Raw genomic sequence first — 21,529 nt, forward strand, 5'->3', positions numbered from 1 at the left:
GGAGATCTCTATGCCAATTGCGCTTTAGACGGCGTGAAGGGTTTGCAGGGATTTGGAGGGCAGAGAAATTTGATATAAGGGGATTGAAATGGTTGAGTGTGTTTTGATAGAATAGCTTATAGTAATATGAGGCTAGAGTATAGTAGGCTATATGTTTTGAATATTGAGGTCTGAGTGGAGGGTGAGATTACTGACGTACCGGGGGGCATTAGTGATGAGGTGAAGGCAAATTGATTGAAAGGATTAAAATATTTGAATGTTAGATTTTTTAGATATTCCCCAAAGCTGTATTCCGTAAGTCATAGTAAGGCGGATAATTTGTTTATAGATTAAAAGTTTAGTATTGAGTGGAAGAGTTGATTTGAGAAGGTGTCTAATTTTGTGAAGTTTGAAATTTAGAGATTTTCTCTTTGTTTTTATGTGATTGGCCCAGGTGAGTTTGTTATCGAGGTAGACTCCAAGATAGCGGGTAACTTTTGTTTGGGGTAACACCTCATTATTAAGGGTCATTGGGGGGGGGCAAAGCCTGGTCGTAGGGAAAAAGTAATATGTGTTGTTGATTTATTCGGATTTATTTTAATTCTCCACAGATTGAACCAGTTTTGAAGTTCAGTAAGATGTGTTTGGAGTGCAGAGAAGGCTACAATTAGGTCGACATTTGTTGATATTCTGCCTGTATCATTAGCAAACGTTGCAAGAGAGGTGTGGTCAAAATGTGGTATATCGGGAGTAAATAAGTTGTTAAGTGTGGGAGCTAGTAAACTACCCTGAAGGACACCTGATTTAATGTGATGGATTTGTGAGAGTTCGTCCTCGCAACAAACAACGAAAGAATGATTACATAAGAAAGATTTTATTATTAAAAATAGAGGGGCTGGTAGGAAACGAATTTTATAAAGAAGGTGTTGAAAGAAAGAGATTAATAAAGTAATCCAATCAATATTAGGTTAAATTAACAAAAAAGATTTTAATACATTGAATAATAAACCATATAATAATATAAAATGCACTCTAACACGTATATCGGCAACGGGTCGCATATCTCAACTGTTATAAGAAACTATATTATAATAATACTATAACTAATATTTATAACTGCCGCATGCACACAATATTGAAAAAATGTCAGCTCTGCATTTTCGCTTTCCTTAAAAATGTTTAACTATATAGCTAATCTAGAGTATGACAATACTACTATACTACTTATTGCATACAATTTACACGGTGATAATTAAAAGGTTTTAAGTATTTAAAAATGTTAAATATAATAAAACATGAGACGAGTGTACCATACTCACCTCAGCAAAATGGCAAAGCGGAAAGATCAATGCGAACAATTGTAGAAGTGGCCAGAACTATGTTATACAGTAAAAATTTATGTAAGAACCTTTAGGCGGAGGCAACGAGTACAGTCGTGTACACAATAAATCGTACAGGTAAAACAGGACAAGATGAAAAAACACCGTACGAACTATGGTTCAATAAAACACCAACGCCAGAATCATCTGAAAATATTTAGTGGTGAAGTATTTGCACATATACCGAAAGAAAAACGAAGAATCAAAAGGAATCAAAAGGAAAGAAAAGGTATTTTCGTTGGATATTCAGAAGAAACGAAAGGATATCATATATGCTTTGGCGGGAGAGAAATTTCACTAAGCAGAGATGTAATATTCAGTGTCATCAAACCCATCAACAGCTATAGAAGTAAATGTTATAAATGAAGTAGAAGAGAAAGAAATCAATTCAAACAATGCAGCTGAAAACGTGGAAGACAGAAATGACGACGAAGAAGAACTGAATGATGATACTTAGAGACAGAGGAAAGTTCAATAAGCCTATTAGGTATAGAAATGCCTAGGAATGTTGAGTTCTGTTGGATGCTGGATATTAGAGTGATTTTTTGGATTTTCAGTGGTTGCTTTTGTATACGATTTAATCTGATGAGTCGTAGATTTTGAAGTAGTGTGAACAATAGTTGATGAGCTTACATAAGTATGTTGTCGTTTAGATGATTTTCTTGGTTGGAGTGAGGCTTGGAATTCTTTATGAGTTGGACAACCTCTGTAGTTCGTGGGGTGGTCGTCAGTATTAGTGAGTGGAAGGCTGAGGGGTTTCTGGCAGGTGTTGGTCAAGTGCTTATCATAACAACGCACACATTTAGGTTGTGGATTGCAGTAGGATCTTGTATGACCAAAACATTGGCAACGAAGACATTGGATAGTTTGTTTGTTTACTCGAGGCTCTTCGACTTTGGTTTTAGTGTAGAACAAGGATTTAAGATCAAAATTTTCTTTGTTGAGGGCAGGTTCCAGATTGATAAAAATAGGGGGAGAGGAGATTTGGTACTGTTTTGGATAACAGCCCAAAACGAATCTGGTGATTGGGTAGAAAGTTTTACACCGTTTATTGAACTTTTACAAGAAAACTGTTCGCCCTTTGTTACTTCTTTGATTGTATTACAGAATGCATTAAAGTCATTTACTATACGAATGAAAATTTGAGGGGGAGATGGTGTTACTATGGTGGGAGTATAGATACCCCTTGTCAGTACCATCGTATATTTGTATGCTCACACGTGTATTTTAATTGGTAAACGAAACGCTAACACGACAATAACAGTGTAAAAATATTAGCATCACCAACGACGGGTTAAATCTAGTGCCGCAACTACCGGGGGTACTAGGGGTGCACAAAACCCTCGGGCCCCAAGCGACCGGGCCTTAAATTAATTCATAACAATTTTTTAAGCATGCTCACTCCATTTTTATGCTTAAATTATGTACACATTCAAATTCTGAGTTTTGGAATTTTTAAATGTAATTAAAGACAATAGTTTCGAGTACTTAGATTTTTCACAACATTTTAGAAGTATTCTATGGCGATAACAACATTAGTTTTTCAAATGAGAACATATATTATGTTTTAAAGCAAAATGTAAATCAAGTAATTTTTCTGAAAACTTTGACGTATTATAATCGAAATTTGAATGAAAACTTCCGGAGTTATTCTACTTTAAGTACTAAGAATTAAGGATAATAATCTATTATACAAAAATAATTTGTAAATGGATACGAGCTCGATAATTATAATTCGGTATGCAATACAAACTATTCGTTAATAATTACTACTTATTACTAAATGCTTATAGATTAATATTGCACCGCCTGACAGTTTTCAAAACATGGACTATTATCTTCATTCCTTAGTATTTAAAGTATAATAAATAACTCCGAAAGTTTTCGTTCAAATTTCGATTACAATAATATGTCAACATTTTCAGAAAAATTACCCGATTCACATTTTGCTTTAAAACATGAAGCATATATGTTCTCATTTAAAAAAATAAAGTTGGTATCGCCACAGGAATACAGGATACTCTTTAAATGTTGTGAAAAATATAAATAATCGAAAATATCGTCTATAATTACATTTAAAAATTTAAAAAAAAAAATCAAAATTTGAATATATGCATAATTTAAGCATAAAAATGGAGTGAGCTATGTGTAGTAGTGACATTTATAACAACAATACAATAAGCACAAAAAAATAATGGTACAAGAAACATATTTTCATATTAATAGTTTTATACAAAAATCGTTGTATATTGTTATCATATTTTTTTAGTCGCAGTTTGAGAAGAAATCGTATTATGACGCTCCAATCTACAAGACGAGTGCTCGCCAAGGTGCTCTTTCCACTACAGGCCATTCGACTAATTTTGTAATGTTTATGGACTTCTTAATTGATCGACCAAAAGATCATTGGATTAAACGAGGAACCGCATGCTTGTGTCAATTAGACAACTAAATATTTACAAAATAATTATATTAATATTTTTTTTTTGCTATCCTATACATTTTTCTGGTCCATCTTCAAATGATAACTTTTTATTCCTTTAAACTCTATTTGTACATCCTCAAGAAATACTTTAAACAATTTTTTAAATACACAAGAAAATGTGTCATCACTCATCAATATAATAATATTTAGTTTTAAAAGTTAAGACAATATTTGCTACTACTAAAGATAGATAAGAATGTGCTGTATTGTAATCTTAAAAGTAGGTAATTACATTTTTTTCAATTTTTTTTTCTAATACCAATTTAAGGTAACAAATTTGAGGAATATAAGTACATTCCAACTACTATTTATTGTTTTTTATACTAGATAAGTACCTAGGATTAATATGCATTGTTAATATTAATGTAGATACACAACATTACCTACATTTTTTTTTATGATTATTATTATTTTGTTTAATTATATATTATAATATACGTATTAAAACATCTTATTTAATATTATATAGATAATATAATTTATAAATAATATTGTACTTTATCAAAAATGTTTTATTTTATTTTTTTATTTTTAATAAAGTTTCACCCATTATTTAATAATTATATTAATATTTTTACCTTTGACAATATAGTTTTTTGTATACCATTTATATTATTTTTTAACTACATATTTGGCATAATAATATTATTAAATATAATATGAGGTCTAAAAAACTATTACTATTAATTATTTGCTCAGTAGGTATATCAATATGTCTATTTACATGCAGTAACACCTAACCACTTAAACTTTCTTATCCTCCATTTTTGATCTAAGCCATGTTTTCAATCTACAAAAATAAAAAGTGCCAAATGAATGCACAAGAAAAATTAGATGAGATGTTATAGAAATAGTTTATATAATATCATGTGATGATACAATTTATAAAATACAGTATCATCAATATCATAATATAATATGAACTCTCATATTAAATATTAATCATTGATAATAATATTATCTATGATATTAATACAACATGCAAAAACATCTGCAACAAAATAAATATGTTTCAGGAAATCTGGCAACGTCGTCTAAGTGGTTTGCACTATCCCCTCCAACCACCGTGATCGTATGGGCACCGAACCATAATGCTAATGCAGTAATGCTAGCAATTCATATTTCGCAGCGCTAAGCTACCGCCATATTTTTTTTTGGTTATGGTATATAGCTGTTGTAGTTGTGGTCCTTACGAAAACAAACGCTCATTTCTCGAAAAAGTACTTATATTTCCATTTTGCACATTATTATTTTCTTCCTTTTATTGCTTTTGCGTAATAACTAAAGTTGTATTTTACTACTGGAATTGAGTAAAGGTAAAGTATTTAAATTAATTTTATTTATACCGTTTAAAAGTGTGAACATAAATATTACAATGTGTGAGTGTGTGACGTTTGTATTCAGTGGCGTAAATTGGCCTCAATTTCTGACGGCACAGAGAAATATTTTAATTTCTAACCCATCAATAGTTCAATAAATTTCCTTTGTAAAGCCTCGCCTTATAAACAATTTATTTTCTTCTACCAATTTTTTTTTTTTTATAAAATTAATAAATAAATATTGAATCATTTTTGTTGTAAACATTTTTATTTATTATAACATAAAGAAAAAAATTTACACCGAGTTTATTACTGACGTCCTCTTTCAAAACATTACATTAAACTCATCAACTGCTTAGTCAAAATTAATGTTTTAACTTTTTTCAAGTAGCTAAACTATTTAATCAGTTTTTCCCAATCGTTGTTTTTAAGATAAGGAAAATTATCATTCATATTTTGCCATGTTAGTTTGTATGGTTAATCAAATTTGTAATGGCTCATCTTAAATATTTTTGAACATTATTTTGATACATATATATTCTATTTTTGCTTCTAATTTGACAGATATTTATTATTTACATATATTTTTCTTTTATTAATGAAAATGAATGACTTTTACCACCTTGAAGCAATATTTTACGATTTTTTTTTTTTGTTTTCAATTGATTTTGGTACTGAATCAATATGATAAAATTTTTGATTTTTATGTATACTTCTTGAAAACAATGAAAACTCAATGATACGATACTTCTCTTTGAAGTTCTGCCTTGAGAATTTCAACTCTCAAAAATAATAAATATAACTTGTATATAATAAAAATTCAAAATCAATTAATTGAATTGATTACAAAAATCACTGGTATTTTGCTCTTTTTTTAGGTTTTTCTTTTGAAATAATTTTTAGAAATTTCATTAAAACCTCATAATTGTACAGCATTGTTAAAGATTTGATATACATACACCATCAATAAGTTAAACAGAATGGTCATAGGGTTTTAACATTTAAATCTTGTTCTGCTTGAAAAACATTAATCATTGGTATGGAATATCTTGTTTTCAATATCATTATTACTTCTATAAAATAATAAATAAATATCTTCAATATTTCTTATGGGTGCCCAAGCTTTCTGTCTCCTGTGTACATGACGCCTATGGTACCAATGGTACCATGTATACATACAACATTTTAAATATAACATCAACTTAAAACTGGCTTGTAAAAATAAATAGTATTTTCATGGATAAAGCAAAGATATTTATGTACACAACTGAAGTCTTAAAATATGTAATAAAGAAAATCAATTTTTATTTTAAATCTAACCAATTGACAATATTAGTTTGGTTAATTGTTAACATGAACAATTTTAATTTTTAAAATACTCTACCTAAAGTTTGCCCAAGAAATAAAATAGAAAACCATCACAATAGTTTAAATCACGAAGAAACCATACAAATGGTTATTTCATCTTCAATGATATGTCGGTAAACAAGTTTTCAGTGTCCCTTTTTTTCTTTTTACAGATAAATATGGCTCCCAAGAAATCGGCTTATTTCACTTTCTTAAAACGTTATAGAGATTATGAAATTAGAAAAGGAAGACAACCTTCAAGCTACGAACAATTAAGTGTTAGCTTATCACCAGTATGGAATGTAAGTAACCTCTAAATTGAATCATTTGTTTAGAAATATACCATTAAAAAAAAAATTTTACCTTTACCAATTTTATGACAATAACATCAAATTGCTTTAGTTATAACTTATAAATTATGATTAATATTTAATTATAGTTTGGCCACTCCTAGTATGATATAGAATTTTATTAAAGTTTATATTGACAATTATTGTTTTTAGAATATGACTGAAGGTCAAAAAGACAGATACAAAGTCCTTGCTAATAGATGTATTTCAAATACAAATCATAATATAGAACAGCCGTTGAATCATATTAGTAATGAAGAAGAAATTAGACTTGCTGTTTATGACATGGAGAAACTTGTAGCTGAAATGTTTAAAAACATACCTAACGATCAGGGTAAGAACTAATATATTGCATTGGGAGTGCATTCTATAAATTTTAATTAAACAATAACAGTAAGTTTGCTAATTTAGTAAACACAATTTCTCTGCTGAATTACATTCGATTGAATCTTATTTTTTTGACAAGCTAAATAAGTTATACAGTAACTAAATAGTAACAGTATTTGTTGTTTTAAATTTGTCATGTGTACAACAAAGACTTGTTCTTTTTTATTCTTACTATTATTATAGTTTATAGTATATATTTCCTAAATTATTTTTTAATAATTCGGAAAATCAAAAAAAAAAATAAATAAATATTGAAAATGGAAATTTTTACACAAAACAAGTTTTTGACCAATCAATTATTTTAATAATAATATTAAAATATTCATAAATGTTTGTATTTTGTTTCCTGATTATTTTAAAAGTAATGAGATATTTCAATTTAGACTTTTGCTTGAGCTTCTTACACAACTTGAACAGATAAACATAAGTCCTAAATTAATTCAATTAATATTACTTTCGTGCACCCAGCATAAAAATTATAAATTTCTTGTAAATATCTTATAAGAAAGAAAAGAAAAACGAACTGTTGCATTATGTTATGTTATTACATTTTTTTTTTTTTTTAATATAATGAACAATATCAATTAAATTTATATAGATAATGAACATGCATACCTATTCTAAACAAAATGTTCTTTTAGTTTACTATTATAAATTGAAATAATTTTAATTTTCAGAATTATTAAATAAAAAGTTTATTTTATTACATATAAACTGTCATTCTTTTGATGAAGAACAATATTATTTTCCTGCTGAAATATCAGCAATAGAATTTAATTTAAAAAATGGGCTTTCTCGCACCTATCAACAAATTATTGGCTTTTGTAAGTATATAAAATATTATAGTAGTCCCCTAGTACAGATAATAAAAATTATTAATAATTAAATATTTCATTAATGATGTATCAAATTGTTCTTAAACATACTTATAATCTCTGCACTAGAGGGCCAGTTAACTTATTAATAAGTAAATAACATGGAACTAAAATATTTTCTTAAAAAAAAAAAAAAACTAACTCAACTTATGTTTACAGCTGAAAATAAACTTAAAGGTTGTCCTCCAGGTCATCCTTATTCAATGAGAAGATATGCTAAGCAATATCATCAAATTGATTGTTTGGATAAACATCCGGATGATTACGAAAATATATTTTTCGAATTTTTAACATTTCTTAAGGTAATTGTGATAATTATATATATTGATAATTTTTAACTTTCAATTATATTATTTTAGGATGGAATAATCAACAAAACGGACGTAAAAGAAGGCAAGTTAGATTTACCATATTTGTTTACAGTTGAGTCCAATGTCGACGAGAATAATATAAAGAAAACAATTAATAGCTTGGAAAGGTTGTACTCCTCAGCTTTTCCTGAAGGTAAATGAAATTAATATAAATTTATTACGATCACAGTCTTTGAAGAATATTATACTATCTACGGTGCAGTCTAATTGCACTGAATTCAATTGTTAACATTGTAAAAGTTAATTTTTTGATAACACTAATGTAAATTAATTTGAAGTTTATATATTGTATCTAAATTAATGGTTACTTAAACAAAAGCAACTTAAATACCATATTATGATATAATATCCTCCAGTGGCAGTGCAAACAATTTTAATTTGTGGGACATGTTGGTGTATTAATACTAATGTGAAATAATACTACTAAATCTACGAACTATAATTATCAGATATCCATAGGCCATTGAAAAAAATAAAACCTAGCAACTTTTATATTTTCCAACCACCACCTACCCACCAAATATTTTTCTGTAACACTTGTCCCACAAAATCACGGTCACGCTGCCACTGATATCCTCTTATGAGGACGTCGCAACCGCATGTGTTGTCTACGGCTAATTACGTACTACATGGTAAATTTTCGTTCACCAGTTTCAATACTGTGCTTTTAGTTTTGATATTACATTGAATAACCTATTATCAAACTTTTAGGTAAGAACATTATCTGTGTTCTCTCATCTATCTTTTTTAAGATATTTTAATTTTTAAGTGAGTTCTAGCATTTTCAAATGTTTAATATTTCTCATACTCATAAATCACTTTAAAATTAAAATTTCGTTAAAAATCATCGGGTGAATACAGATATTGTACTAACCTATAAGTTTAATAATAGGTCAATTCACTCTAATATCAAATATAAAAGCACAGTATTTTGATACTGTTGAATGAAAATTTACTATGTTGTACGTGTGTAAGACGGAGACAACATGTGCGGGTGCGACGTCCTATTAAGTAATAATTCTGGTTCTTTTAACAAGTATTTAAAAACTATTCCAAATAATAATAAATAAAAATTCAAATTCATGTTATAAAAACTGATTTTTTAAGCAATGCCCCATTCACCAAAGATATTAAACAGCAATCTAATACATAAGTGATTAATGTATTTTGGATAGGATTAATAATAATATCCATGGTAATTATTTATTTGATTATTAATGTGTTTATTTAAAGGTACTATATAAATAATTACTAAATTACAAATTTTCATATAGTTATACAGTTTCTGATTATTACATTTGACATATTTTAATCTAACTTACATTTTATAGTTTTTTAAATATGTATCATCTTTTATAGTTGATGCTGAAGTTTGTAAATCTACATTCAAAATAGGAAATGCTGAGCAATTATTATTAGAAATAAAAAAAAAAATGAATCTACCTTCAGATGATGATTATCATTTGGTTAGGGTTTTAGAATATGAATATTATGTACAAGCATTCTGTTGTAAGGTAAGTGTTATATTGAGTATTATAAATTTACATAATAAAATGTATTTTTAAATGGATTGTATAATAAATTATGTTCTTAAAAAACTAAAAATGTATGTCTGCTTTTGATTTCAACTTATTTTAATCCATAGTTTTTTTTTTAAGTAATCACAATTTCAATAGTTCTCTTTAATCTTAAATACTATATTTATAAATATACATGTTTTATGGTGTAAAATGTAAGAACACGGTATTCTCAAATAGTATCTTTTAAATGTTTAAAACATGATTTCCATTCAAATAAAATGCATGTTAATGTTTTAGTTAACATATATATAATTATTTTTTATTCAGTATAAGTACCATTTAATGATTTTTTATTGAATTCTCATAATATACACATCTATAATAGTAATCTACTTATCAAGTAGATACACATAAAATCGTTTACACAGTAGATAGAATTTCTCAGTTAATTTTATGAATGTATATTTTATTTGTAGTACCATGAATCAATACGTACTACTAATTTCAAATGTTCCAAAGCACGCATTATTCAGTGGATGACAAATATTTGTAATCACATAAATACATTTATTGATTTAAACCTTGTACCTGGCAGACATATGGCAGCTCGATTAAATGATCATTCAATTTTGGTAATGCTTACTTATTATTTATTTATTTATTACTTCATTAATATGTATATCCATGAAACAATAATTCATTATCCTTTATATTTTTATCATTTGTTTCAGATAATTGAAAATGCTCATTTGCCTCTCACAGCAGCAGATTTAAATTTAAACAAAAATGCTTCCTATTATGATATATTGTCCAACTCTAGAATATCACCACAATCATAAGTAATATAATAAATTAATTTCATTAGTACAGATAATATTAAGTTTTAAAATTATTTAATTTAAAATAAAAATTATGTTATTTTTCCAATTCTTAGAAAAATACATGGGTCTTGTTGTCATTTATAATTTATATAATCTTCCATTTTATAATATAGCATATACAGGATGATTATTTAAAAAAATAACAGTCATTATTTTAATAAGTTAAAATTTTTTTAAAAGAATTTAAATTAAAAAATTTTTATAATTTTGTTGGTATTGTATTTTTTGTTATTTGCATAGTATCCAAATTATTGTACCAACTATTGATTTTTAAATGACAACACCTATTGGCTATTTTTAAAACCAGAAACGTAACTATTTTTTGTTATAAATGTTGGCGTTTATACTTTTTATTTCCAATAATCCGTTCACCAACTGATTTTAAATTTGTAATAAGAAATTCTTTTGCTAACTCAGGTATAGTTGAGCTTCTATACCCACAACCTTAGATTGTTAGTTCTGGCAACTAGCAAATTGAAATAGATTTCTTATTTATAGTCAGGACCAGCTATGGTATGGTGTTGCACTTGTACTACCATCTAGTGCCTAGGTTATCGATGCTTTGTAAATTATTATTATAAATTTTTATTATTTTTTCACTTTTACTGACTATAACTATTTTTTAACTACCTTGGATTATTAATTATTCACTATTGGATTTTAAAACACAATAATTAACAAAAAAAAAGCATAAAGTTGTTTAAAAAAAACATTACAAAAAATTAATTTAAACCAGGTATACAATTTAATTAAAAATTGAAAATAATTGAAATTAAAAAAATGAATTAACAACTATGCAATTAGCTAGATTTTTAATTATGAAATTGATTCTATTATCAGACTAAATGTTTTTATATATCAGTGCATACGTACTTCATAAAAGCTATTTCGTTTAGATCAAATCCAAGATAAATATTGTACTATTATTAACTTAAAGTATTTAAGTATTCTATTTGAAAAACAAACATATTACTTGGATGTTGTGGTTTTAAATAAAATATATTACATTTGCAACATTGGGCAACAAGCGTGCCATGTCAGTTGTTTCATCAATAGATTATGGGTATTAATAATATTACTAAAATTATATACAATATTGAATATATGTATATTTTTTAATTTTCAGGATTCTTATTCAAATGATCAAGTTTGAAGAATACTCAATTGAACTATTATGTATTTTTTTGTTTTTAAGTATATAATGTAATTATTTAATTTTAATGTATTTCCTATGTAATAAATATTTTATAATCATAATTTAATTTGTATGTAAAGGAGACATTTTAGACAATTAAACATATTTTATGTCAATCTTTATTCAATAATTGACAAAATTACCTACTATGAATTCTATGATACACAGTCTTCATTAATTATTATTATTTATATAATTCATAATGCATAAATTCAACATTACTCAAGTACAGCTAGTGATGTGATACGAGAATATTCTTTTGCAAATTATTACCAAGTAATTATTGCTATAGTGGAACCTACTGTACTATATAATATTTAGAATTTTACCACCGACAGTTATATACCATAGTGATTACTGATGTCTGATCTTGATGCCTATCTTAGAGAATATTCTCTCAAAAGATAATTACCGTAATTTTACATCACTAAGTACAGCAGTGCAGTTTTAGTTAAGTTGTAAGCAAATGCAATATTGGGGAAGTTACTTTTTTTATAATTTAATTATACTACAAATTACCTCTAAAATTGTATCTAAATTATTTTTAGTTTGATTTTTGTTATTGGTCAAGTTACATTACTTCCGAATTAAAAAATTAATTTCATTACAACTAGAGTTTTTATTAGCAAAAATATCATTGTAGTTTAATAGTATGTTGTTACTATATAATTAACTATATAATGATAATGAACTAATGAAATAACAATCAATAATATGAATATACATATATGCGATGTTTATGTAAGATCCAAAGAAGACAATCATTGTTTAACATATTTTATTTTTTATTTTTTTTAATTACTTTACTACCATCGGTTTTTAAATTTTCTTAAGTATTAATATTGAAAGATTTTGATTTTTAAAAATCCTGACATTGGAATGAGAATGTTTAAAAAATCCTCATTATTGCATTTATGACAGATCCAAAATGTACACTTTATGTAAATAGTTATGAGGAATAATTTTATCTCCTACGTAAGTACATGCGTCACAAGACCTACTAATAAAGTAAATACTCTTAGCATTTTATATAAATTGGGTCAAACTTAATTTAAAATATTTTTGTATGTCTAACTCTCATCGTGATCTCAATAGATTAATCCGTGAGAGGCTAAATTAATAACTATGATTTCACATATTTTCTGTCATATTCAACTATATATAATAATTTAAGATTTTTTTTTAATCAATTGTAAACACTACGGTAATTTTTCATGTTTCATGTAGATTTTATAGATTAATAAAAAATTCAATACATAACACCTATGATAGTAAATTATATTTAATAAGATTTTTATGATACGGCTTTCAAATATGATCCATTTAACTATTTAAGACAGCTTGATATCATATCTAGACATTTACAAATATGGATTGAACGTAGCGAGACGGGTATTCTCAAGATTCTAACATTAGCATAATAAAACAGTCCATCTATATTCTATATTATCTTTAATTATTTCAACAATTAGGTATATTTCAATGTATACATTTAATGACGTGCTATATTTTTAACTAATTGAATGTTTATGTTACCATTTTAATATACCATTATTACATGTTAATTGATTATAAATAAATTTGTATAATGTATATTATTTAACAAAAAAAAAATAAATTCTTGAAAACTGATTATTGAAAATGGTGTTTGTTGTTTACTTGGTTGGTTTACTTGACCATTAATTAATTTCAAAAGTTTCTTCGTCTTCTGAAAATATAAGATCGTCGAAATCTGATGACGGTGATGAATATGGAGTTATTTCTAAGGGCTCAAATTCTCCATTCGGCATCCTACAAAAACTTTACAACATGAATCATCATTCATCAACAAATATCTTAATAATTAATAATTTTTACTTCAATGATAAACCAATAAGCATTGGATTTTGGATATCATCACTCAAATCATAATACGACAAAGGTTTTGTCCCATCCATAATCTCGTCTTCATAGTGAAGTTGTAGATCTTTAGGAAGTTGTTTAATAATACCTAAAATAATAATTCATACTGTAGAACATTTTCAAAAAAAAAAAAAATCAATAATTTAATCTTAGTCTAAATAGAGTTTTTACAAATTGTTTACATAAATAAAGTAATCAACATTTTGTGTAATAAATTGAATGATATTGCCACCAATTTTGTAGCATACATTTTTAATTATCTTACTTATGATTTAGCTGTTTAGATAATTATTAAAAAATTCCACACATAATATTTTTAATACTTGAAAGGTTGCATATCACCCTATCTCTCCAAGTGCAAACACATGACTTTCCATTGGGTGGGATTGGGCATTTTAAATATTTTACCACCAAAAAAGTATTTATACTTTATATTAGAAAATAATATTTTTTACATTTGTATATTAATTAAAATATATATTGGTTAAATTACGTACTGCAATTAATTAATTTTTTTCCAAGAAATACATTCAGTAATACTGTAAATGCAAAATAACATAATATTTTATGCAATTTAAATGCCATCTAATGATCCAAAATATTTTCTAGATAGTTGTAATGTGGGTTTAAATTTTTTAAAGTTTAAAACAAGAATCCTCATCAATTATTTTAGCTAAAATTTAATAATAAAAAGCTCGTCACATTCACAATATAATTATGTAATATATAATTAACTATAAAAATGTGTATGTTCTATTTCCTTTCAACGCAGATTTAACACTACAATAAAGATAATGAAAATATATTTGAATTTTTCATAAAGTCAATTTCAGATCAATATTTTGAATGTTTTCTTTAACTTAATTATACCAGGTATATTACATTTTATGCGTAGAAATATTGTATTGATTTCATAATGTGTTTTTAAATTTTATTTTTCTTATAGAAAAATTATTTAATCATTCAGTTTGAGGGAAGTTTCTGATAGAAGATTCAATCTAGGTTGTACATTGACGAATCAAAAGTAGAAATTACTCAGTACCTACTTATTAAAATAATTGGTGGTCGATAATCGAATATTCATTAAAATTTTAATATTATTTTAATTTTTTGGTTAATAAAATTCAATTTGGACTACATTTTTTTATACAATAAATGAAGAAACAAAGGATTACTCCATATATTGATATTGATCCGCAAAAAGAGCTTGTGTAAGCTAATAACTGAATATAGCTTCAATAGCTTTTGTTGTTTTAGAGATTACTAAACACTAACAATTAAAAAATGCACAATTCTTTTTGTGTAAATATATTATATAGCTATGATAAATCATAAATTTTTAAACATTTTTATCGGGTTAAACTTAAACTATTATTATCATTTTAATTTTATATATCAACAAAATAGGTAGATAAGAGATATACCTGTCAATTAATTAATAAATTATATTGTATTATATTAATACATTTCCCCACTATTTTGACTACATAAGCACTAAATTTAATTTTAAAAAAAATAATAATATAATTCGAACATACTTCCAATGATTCGTTTTAGTTCATTAACCAGTATGTCGTTTTTAACATCCGTACTTATGGTTAGATTTTTTCGGTGAATTGATAAATAAGTTTCCTTGCCATCTAAATCCTATAATTACATAATATTTTTAATATTAATACAATTAAATATACAATTAAAATTATCGTACTAACCATATTGAATTGAAATTTAAAATATTTTGATAGCGAATGATATCTTCTTCTTTCCACTATCTATCTATACCCACTGCGATTTACAAATTATGAATTCGATTAATCTAACCTCTGGATTACATCAAGTACCTACTGGTTTTTATACACGAAAACCTAGCAATAGATAATACATTAATGCAATTTTATAGTTTGACAATTGAACTGTACAATAAATAATAAAATTTCAACTTACCATTTATTACGATTAAATGTATTTAATACCTATAATGGCTGCCAACCACATTGTCATTGACACATTATACGGACACACGCTTATACGGAGTACGGAGATATGAATATTATGTTCAGTGATACACGTCTTCGTAACAGTACTTATCTAATCTTAGTATTTATCGCAGGAACAGCTGTTTGACTAACTTGGGAGGAGGATCTCTATCTGTGAAAATAATGTTCCCGCTTATTTTAAAATTGTTTTCAAATAAAATATAACCATCACGATATAATATTTTTACTAAAACCGTAATAATCGTTATCAATATATTTTTATGGTGTTTTAAAAAAATTATTTTATGCGCGTTTTAATAGTATTTTTACATTATGTATATTATTAATTTATTAGGTATCCAAAAAATTATATGTCGTTTTTGATGTTTTTGCTTTTAAAAAGCTTAAAACCAGTACCAAAGAAAATGTTTTTAATATACAAATGGAAGTACGCGATTCAGGTGCTATATTAAGAGAGAACTCAAGGAAATGTCAATATCATTTAAAAAATCAATAGGTTCATAACAAGCACATGAGTTTAGACAAGTGATCAGCATCATGTATACAGTAATTATTTTGTTATATTAAATTGATCATAGATAGTGTTTTTCTTCAAATTTTCTTATAAGAAAATTAATTATTTTAAAGAAAAAATATATAAATTTCAAAATTGTTAAATAAGTGTCTGATACTTCGTGCAGATGCAGTTCAAATTAAGTTTGAATTATTTGAGATTATACATGCAAAATCCTGTTTTCAATTAACAAGTTATTCATGTAATGTGTCTATCGTCTGACCATGTTGATCATAACAATCATACCTTTGAGCACGGTACATGGTGCTTAATTTTGACGTACGGTACCTTAATCAATGAAATATTCAAAGCAGCCAAAATAAAAAATACCAAACAAAAAAATATAAACTGGTGGCTTCTTTGTAAATGCATATTGCATATATATATAATAAATAATATTAGGTAATCAGTGGCGGACGCAGGGAGGGGTTTTGGGGATTCAACCCCCCCCCTCCGAATTTTTTTTCTGCGTCCGACACCGTAGGTAATCAATTTTAATTTTAAATTCTGAGTGGAGTGATTAATTTATTTATTTTACTATGATGTATTGATATTATGTGTTTACATTTTTGAGTCTGCCATTTCTTTTTAAAACAGTAAAAATGCTTTAATTTTCAACATTGACGTACCTACGTATTTGGTTAAAATTGGTTCTAGTCGGTACTTTGGAGGTTCAAAAGTAAAAAATGCTTAGTACTTTTTAAAATAGTTATGGAAAAGTGAAAACAAAAATAGAATTATAAAAAAAGGAAATATTAACGTAAAACTAGTTTTCGACAAAATTATATATATCGACTTTAAATTTTCATTAAATTTAACATTTACGTAAGTTATAAAAAACTAATTATAAATTATAAAATACTTATTTTAAATGTATAGGTTCAACATCGTTTGAAATACTATAATTAGCTATTATAGTTTGATGAATAACAGAAAATAAGAAATATTCATTATTAAATGGTAAGTACCAATACAAATTAGGTAATGTAATACATGTTATACATTTTATAAGTTGTATTTAAGATTTTTATAATATTGGTATATTTTAATATATTATATACTTATAAGTTATAGGTAAAACGGCTGTATGTAAACTATGGCAAAATTTACCTTTTTCTAATAGTTGATATGTAAACTGCGGCAAAAAAAATTAAGATTATACAATTTGCGGCAAAACCGATAAGATACATTATACAGACTGCGGTAATTTATTTTATATACCTTCTATTATATACTATATCATAGTATACCTAAATCATAATCATATATACCTGCCTATGTGTACTAATATAGATACCATGGACGTATACCGTTTAATTTGTCTTGTGTACAAATTGGTAAGGTAAATCTAAATGTATTTTTAAGTTTTAACGAAACATATCGGTAATATCGGTTCCTGTACTTTTGATAGTACTAGTTAGTACCTACTTACGTCTTACAAGTGTTAGTAGTTGATATTTATTCAACGTAATGGAGTTAACAACAATGCTTAGCCAGAATGGCAAAATATTAACAGTGTTAAACAATTATTGTTGATAATAATAATATTTTTCAATTTTAAAAATTGGTTTTTCTTTATTTTTACTCCTAATACTCTAATAGTTTCTAGATAAATAGCTGTCATAACACGTATGCTACCTAATTAAACGATAAATGTGTATATAGTATATAATAAAAGGTATATAAAATAAATTGCCGCAGTTTACATATCGACTTTTAGAAAAAGGTAAATTTTGCCGCAGTTTACCATCTCCCGGTAAAACAACAATATACATACATTCTAAACAAATAAAATAGGGTATAATTAGGGGTATCTACCGAGTGTTCAGTGTATTATTTATTCCTGTTTTTTAAATGTAGGACGTAAGTACGATTAACGATTATCTTAGAACAAAAAAATATATATAATTAAAAAAAAAATTAATATCTTTTTATAAATTATACCTAGTTTCAATTTTGCCAATTTTGGGTTTAGAATATAAGTTGATACATCAAAATTGCTTGAAAAAATTGATTAATTCGAAAATGAGTGATACTATGTACCCTGTTTTCGCGGAAACACGGTATATTAACTGCACTACATATGCTAATAAAAACAAGAAAATTGGATTTGTATATCGCAGAAAAAAAGTTTCATGTAAGACGTAAAAATAAGTCTTTACAAAATTAATATTCAAAATATCAAAATATTCCACACTTGGAACTATAGAAGAAAGTTTTAGAATCAGATATTGAGATACTAGAAAACATAAAATGTTTTTAGGTTAACTATATTATATTTAATTAAAATAATTTCTTAATTAACATTTAGGTATTTCATAAATATTCTACTTGCAATCTTCGTGTAACTTCTTTAGTAAAAAGCTTTGAAAAATATTTCAATAAAGTATTTAAAATACATTTCAAAGTATATTTATCTAGAAGTTTAATACTTGTAGTTTTAAAATACCTTTTATTTTTAGTTTATATTATTTATTTATTTTTTTGAAATTCAATCATATTAAATGAAAAAAAATTCATATGTATGGATAAAGGGGAGAGGGGCAGTGAGGACGGGTGCATGTAAATTCCATCGATTACGACCTTTTTAGTCTTTTTTCCATGTAAATTCCACAGGTACGTTTTTTTTTACCTGGAAAATTTTAATTCCACTGTTTTTACACAAATAAAAAAATGTATATAATATAATAATCAATAATGATCACTAATTATTAATTAGTTGAAAAAAACATCAAAATACAATAATAATAATATATTATATATAATTATTAACTATCAATAACAAACAGCTAGTTTATAGTAGAAAAATTAAATAAATTAAATACAATTTAAAATTTGGATTGATAATGATTAGATGCCGATTAAACGAAAAAAGTAGTTGTAATTTGCAGATTTTACTATCAACGGAGTTTAAGTATTTTACAGGTCAAAATAAAAGTATCAGTGGAATTTACATATTTTAAATCGAACCCAAAAATCGACTACCTGTAAATCGGTGAAATTTACAAATGGTCGTGAGTACCGTTCCCGGGCCTGGGAAAAAAACATAATATATTCATATTATTAATTTAAATTAGAAATAAAAAGAGTTGTGCTACTCCAGTCACCGTATAATCTTTACACAATATTGGTATATAAATAATTTTATTTTTTATTATATAATTTTGAGTAAAAATCTATGTGTATTATGTTGTGTATATTATTTTTACCTCATAAATTAAATTATTCAAAAATGAATAATTTACATTGTATTATGCAATGTTGATTTTTATATAAGATTACAGTAAATTAGTGTACAGAATATGTGTTTTAAATTTATTTTAGGGTAACCAAAATAACTGAAATTTCATAGGTGTATTATAGCAAAACAAGCTGTATAACCAATATTTTAGGTATCTTTTGTAAAAATAAAAATAAAATCATTAAATTAATATTAAAATTATTAAAAATACAATAAGGGCCCGGAATTATTTACAGTGCCGTAGTTGAATAATGCTTAAGAGGGTGGGAGGGGCTGTATGTACATAAAGTAAGTTATAAAATATTATTACAAATTGTATTTGTATTTATGTATCTTTTATGATTAGCATATAATTTTAAAGCGCGTGTATATAGTAGGTACAATTAAAAATTAGGTTATTGGAAATTATATAGCAGTATGCTAACCTAGTTATTTCAAAAGTAGGTACATAAAAATATATTTTCACTGAGAAATGATAGTCAAATTCTTTAAATGTGATTGAAGATTCGATGTTAATAAGTGCTCTATTTAAATTAGATTAGTTAGTTTATGAAGAACATAAAATATTAATTATAAAAGGCAATAAGTGCATTTTTGTCATTATAATTTAGTAGGTATTTTAATTAATACTCATTATGCGATGAGGGACATTTTAATATCTACTTTATAGGCTATAGGTAAACCACATCCTACACCAATATAGCTAATAGTGTATAATATTGAGTATTACTGAATATCCTGTTCTTTATACATAATTAGGTACCTTTTAATATCCACTTATAATAGGTAAATCAATAATATATACATTCTATACTAATATAGGGTAGGTATAATAATAGGTACATACCACGACGAGTATCCTGTCCATTAGGCATAGGTACAATTAAGTCGATTAAGAAATTACGGTTTGTTCGCAAAACCAGTATTCAAAAAAGCAATTGTGTATTTTTGGTGTAACTGAAAACAGAATAATCGTAGATGCTTGTAATGTTCACAAATCACAAAACGTTTAGGTACATTAGTATTTTATATAGCCATATAGCCCTAATAGGTACATACTTTATACAATTTTCAATTTATTTCACTTTTCCATAGATAAATGTTATTAAAAATATTTTCACTTGGTCAAATAATTTAATAATTCCATAAGAGGTTTCTTATATATTTGTTCATTTACGAATTCAAATATGGCCCGGAGAGTAATGCGATAGTATGCGCACCCAGATACCAAAATATGCTTATCTTACCAGTACCACTAACGGCACTAACTTCTAGAGCACCGTTTCCCAAAGTACGTTCCGTGAAATTTTAGAGTTTAGGGTTCTGCCAGATGTATGATATTGTGATTATTGAGAAAATTATTTTTTATTATTTATATTATATTATTAAAAATTATTATTGTATATTATTTTTAAAAAAAAGTTTGGCTTCTTCGTGAATTGTTTACAGCACTGAGTTTAACTATTTAATCGTGCACGGCTGTAAATAAAATTAATTTTACGGTGTTTTAAAAACTGTACCACATATCTTTAAACATTCAATTATTATTTTATATGTTAATTTTCTTTATGTTAATTTTAATATTATTTAAATTTAGTTTTAGCTTAAGTGGCTGATAAATTTCGCTGTATATAATATACTATTGTAAATTTCCGTTACTTTTAACTTTGAGCTTTAATGATTGCTTTATTGACTCAACGAAATAAAGTTTAATTTGTAATTTTAGGCTTGTAAATTTAAACAGATAC

At 26.0% G+C, this 21,529-nt stretch overlaps 3 protein-coding genes across 4 annotated transcripts in view; 2 read left to right on the forward strand and 1 right to left on the reverse strand.

The window, feature by feature from the left end:
* The window catches only part of LOC132927695 (dynein axonemal heavy chain 3-like), a 31,458-nt gene extending 27,247 nt beyond the window's left edge, over nt 1–4,211 (forward strand). Inside the window, exon 51 of the mRNA XM_060992284.1 lies at nt 3,628–4,211. Within this exon, the coding sequence (XP_060848267.1) occupies nt 3,628–3,810 (183 nt within the window). The 3' untranslated portion in view covers nt 3,811–4,211. The remainder of the gene's footprint in view (nt 1–3,627) is intronic.
* A 764-nt stretch (nt 4,212–4,975) lies between these two features.
* Nucleotides 4,976–10,851, forward strand: LOC132924956 (uncharacterized). Its single transcript, XM_060989390.1, has 9 exons — nt 4,976–5,159; nt 6,683–6,811; nt 7,013–7,193; nt 7,924–8,070; nt 8,281–8,423; nt 8,481–8,625; nt 9,852–10,006; nt 10,489–10,644; nt 10,744–10,851. Exons 2-9 carry the CDS (start codon nt 6,689–6,691, stop codon nt 10,849–10,851), a joined length of 1,158 nt encoding a protein of 385 aa, XP_060845373.1. The 5' UTR covers nt 4,976–5,159; nt 6,683–6,688.
* Nucleotides 10,852–13,523: 2,672 nt separating this feature from the next.
* On the reverse strand, nt 13,524–16,057 carry LOC132925702 (elongin-B-like). Of its 2 annotated transcripts, none has more exons than XM_060990072.1 (5): nt 15,935–16,057; nt 15,703–15,855; nt 15,529–15,637; nt 13,946–14,078; nt 13,524–13,879 (listed from the first exon to the last, which is right to left on the reverse strand). In XM_060990072.1, the coding sequence occupies exons 2-5, from the start codon at nt 15,703–15,705 to the stop codon at nt 13,768–13,770; spliced, it is 357 nt and encodes a 118-aa protein (XP_060846055.1). In that variant the 5' UTR covers nt 15,706–15,855; nt 15,935–16,057; the 3' UTR covers nt 13,524–13,767. The 2 variants fall into 2 exon arrangements, with proteins under 2 accessions (XP_060846055.1, XP_060846054.1); XM_060990071.1 differs by having other exon boundaries at nt 13,524–13,888.
* Between the last annotated feature and the right edge of the window lie 5,472 nt (nt 16,058–21,529).

Source organism: Rhopalosiphum padi, chromosome 3, assembly GCF_020882245.1.
Source record: "Rhopalosiphum padi isolate XX-2018 chromosome 3, ASM2088224v1, whole genome shotgun sequence".
Classification (NCBI taxonomy): Eukaryota; Metazoa; Arthropoda; class Insecta; order Hemiptera; family Aphididae; genus Rhopalosiphum; species Rhopalosiphum padi.

Excerpts from the sequence above, each read along its gene's own strand:
- LOC132924956 (XM_060989390.1), top strand. The coding sequence starts at position 6,689 with ATGGCTCCCAAGAAATCGGCTTATTTCACTTTCTTAAAACGTTATAGA. Across the intron at positions 7,194-7,923 it reads AAACATACCTAACGATCAGG|AATTATTAAATAAAAAGTTT; the intron begins GTAAGAACTAAT and ends TTTAATTTTCAG. Across the intron at positions 8,424-8,480 it reads AATTTTTAACATTTCTTAAG|GATGGAATAATCAACAAAAC; the intron begins GTAATTGTGATA and ends ATATTATTTTAG.
- LOC132925702 (XM_060990071.1), bottom strand. Across the intron at positions 14,079-15,528 it reads ACTAAAACGAATCATTGGAA|GTATTATTAAACAACTTCCT; the intron begins GTATGTTCGAAT and ends TTATTATTTTAG. Across the intron at positions 13,889-13,945 it reads CTTATTGGTTTATCATTGAA|TTTTTGTAGGATGCCGAATG; the intron begins GTAAAAATTATT and ends CATGTTGTAAAG.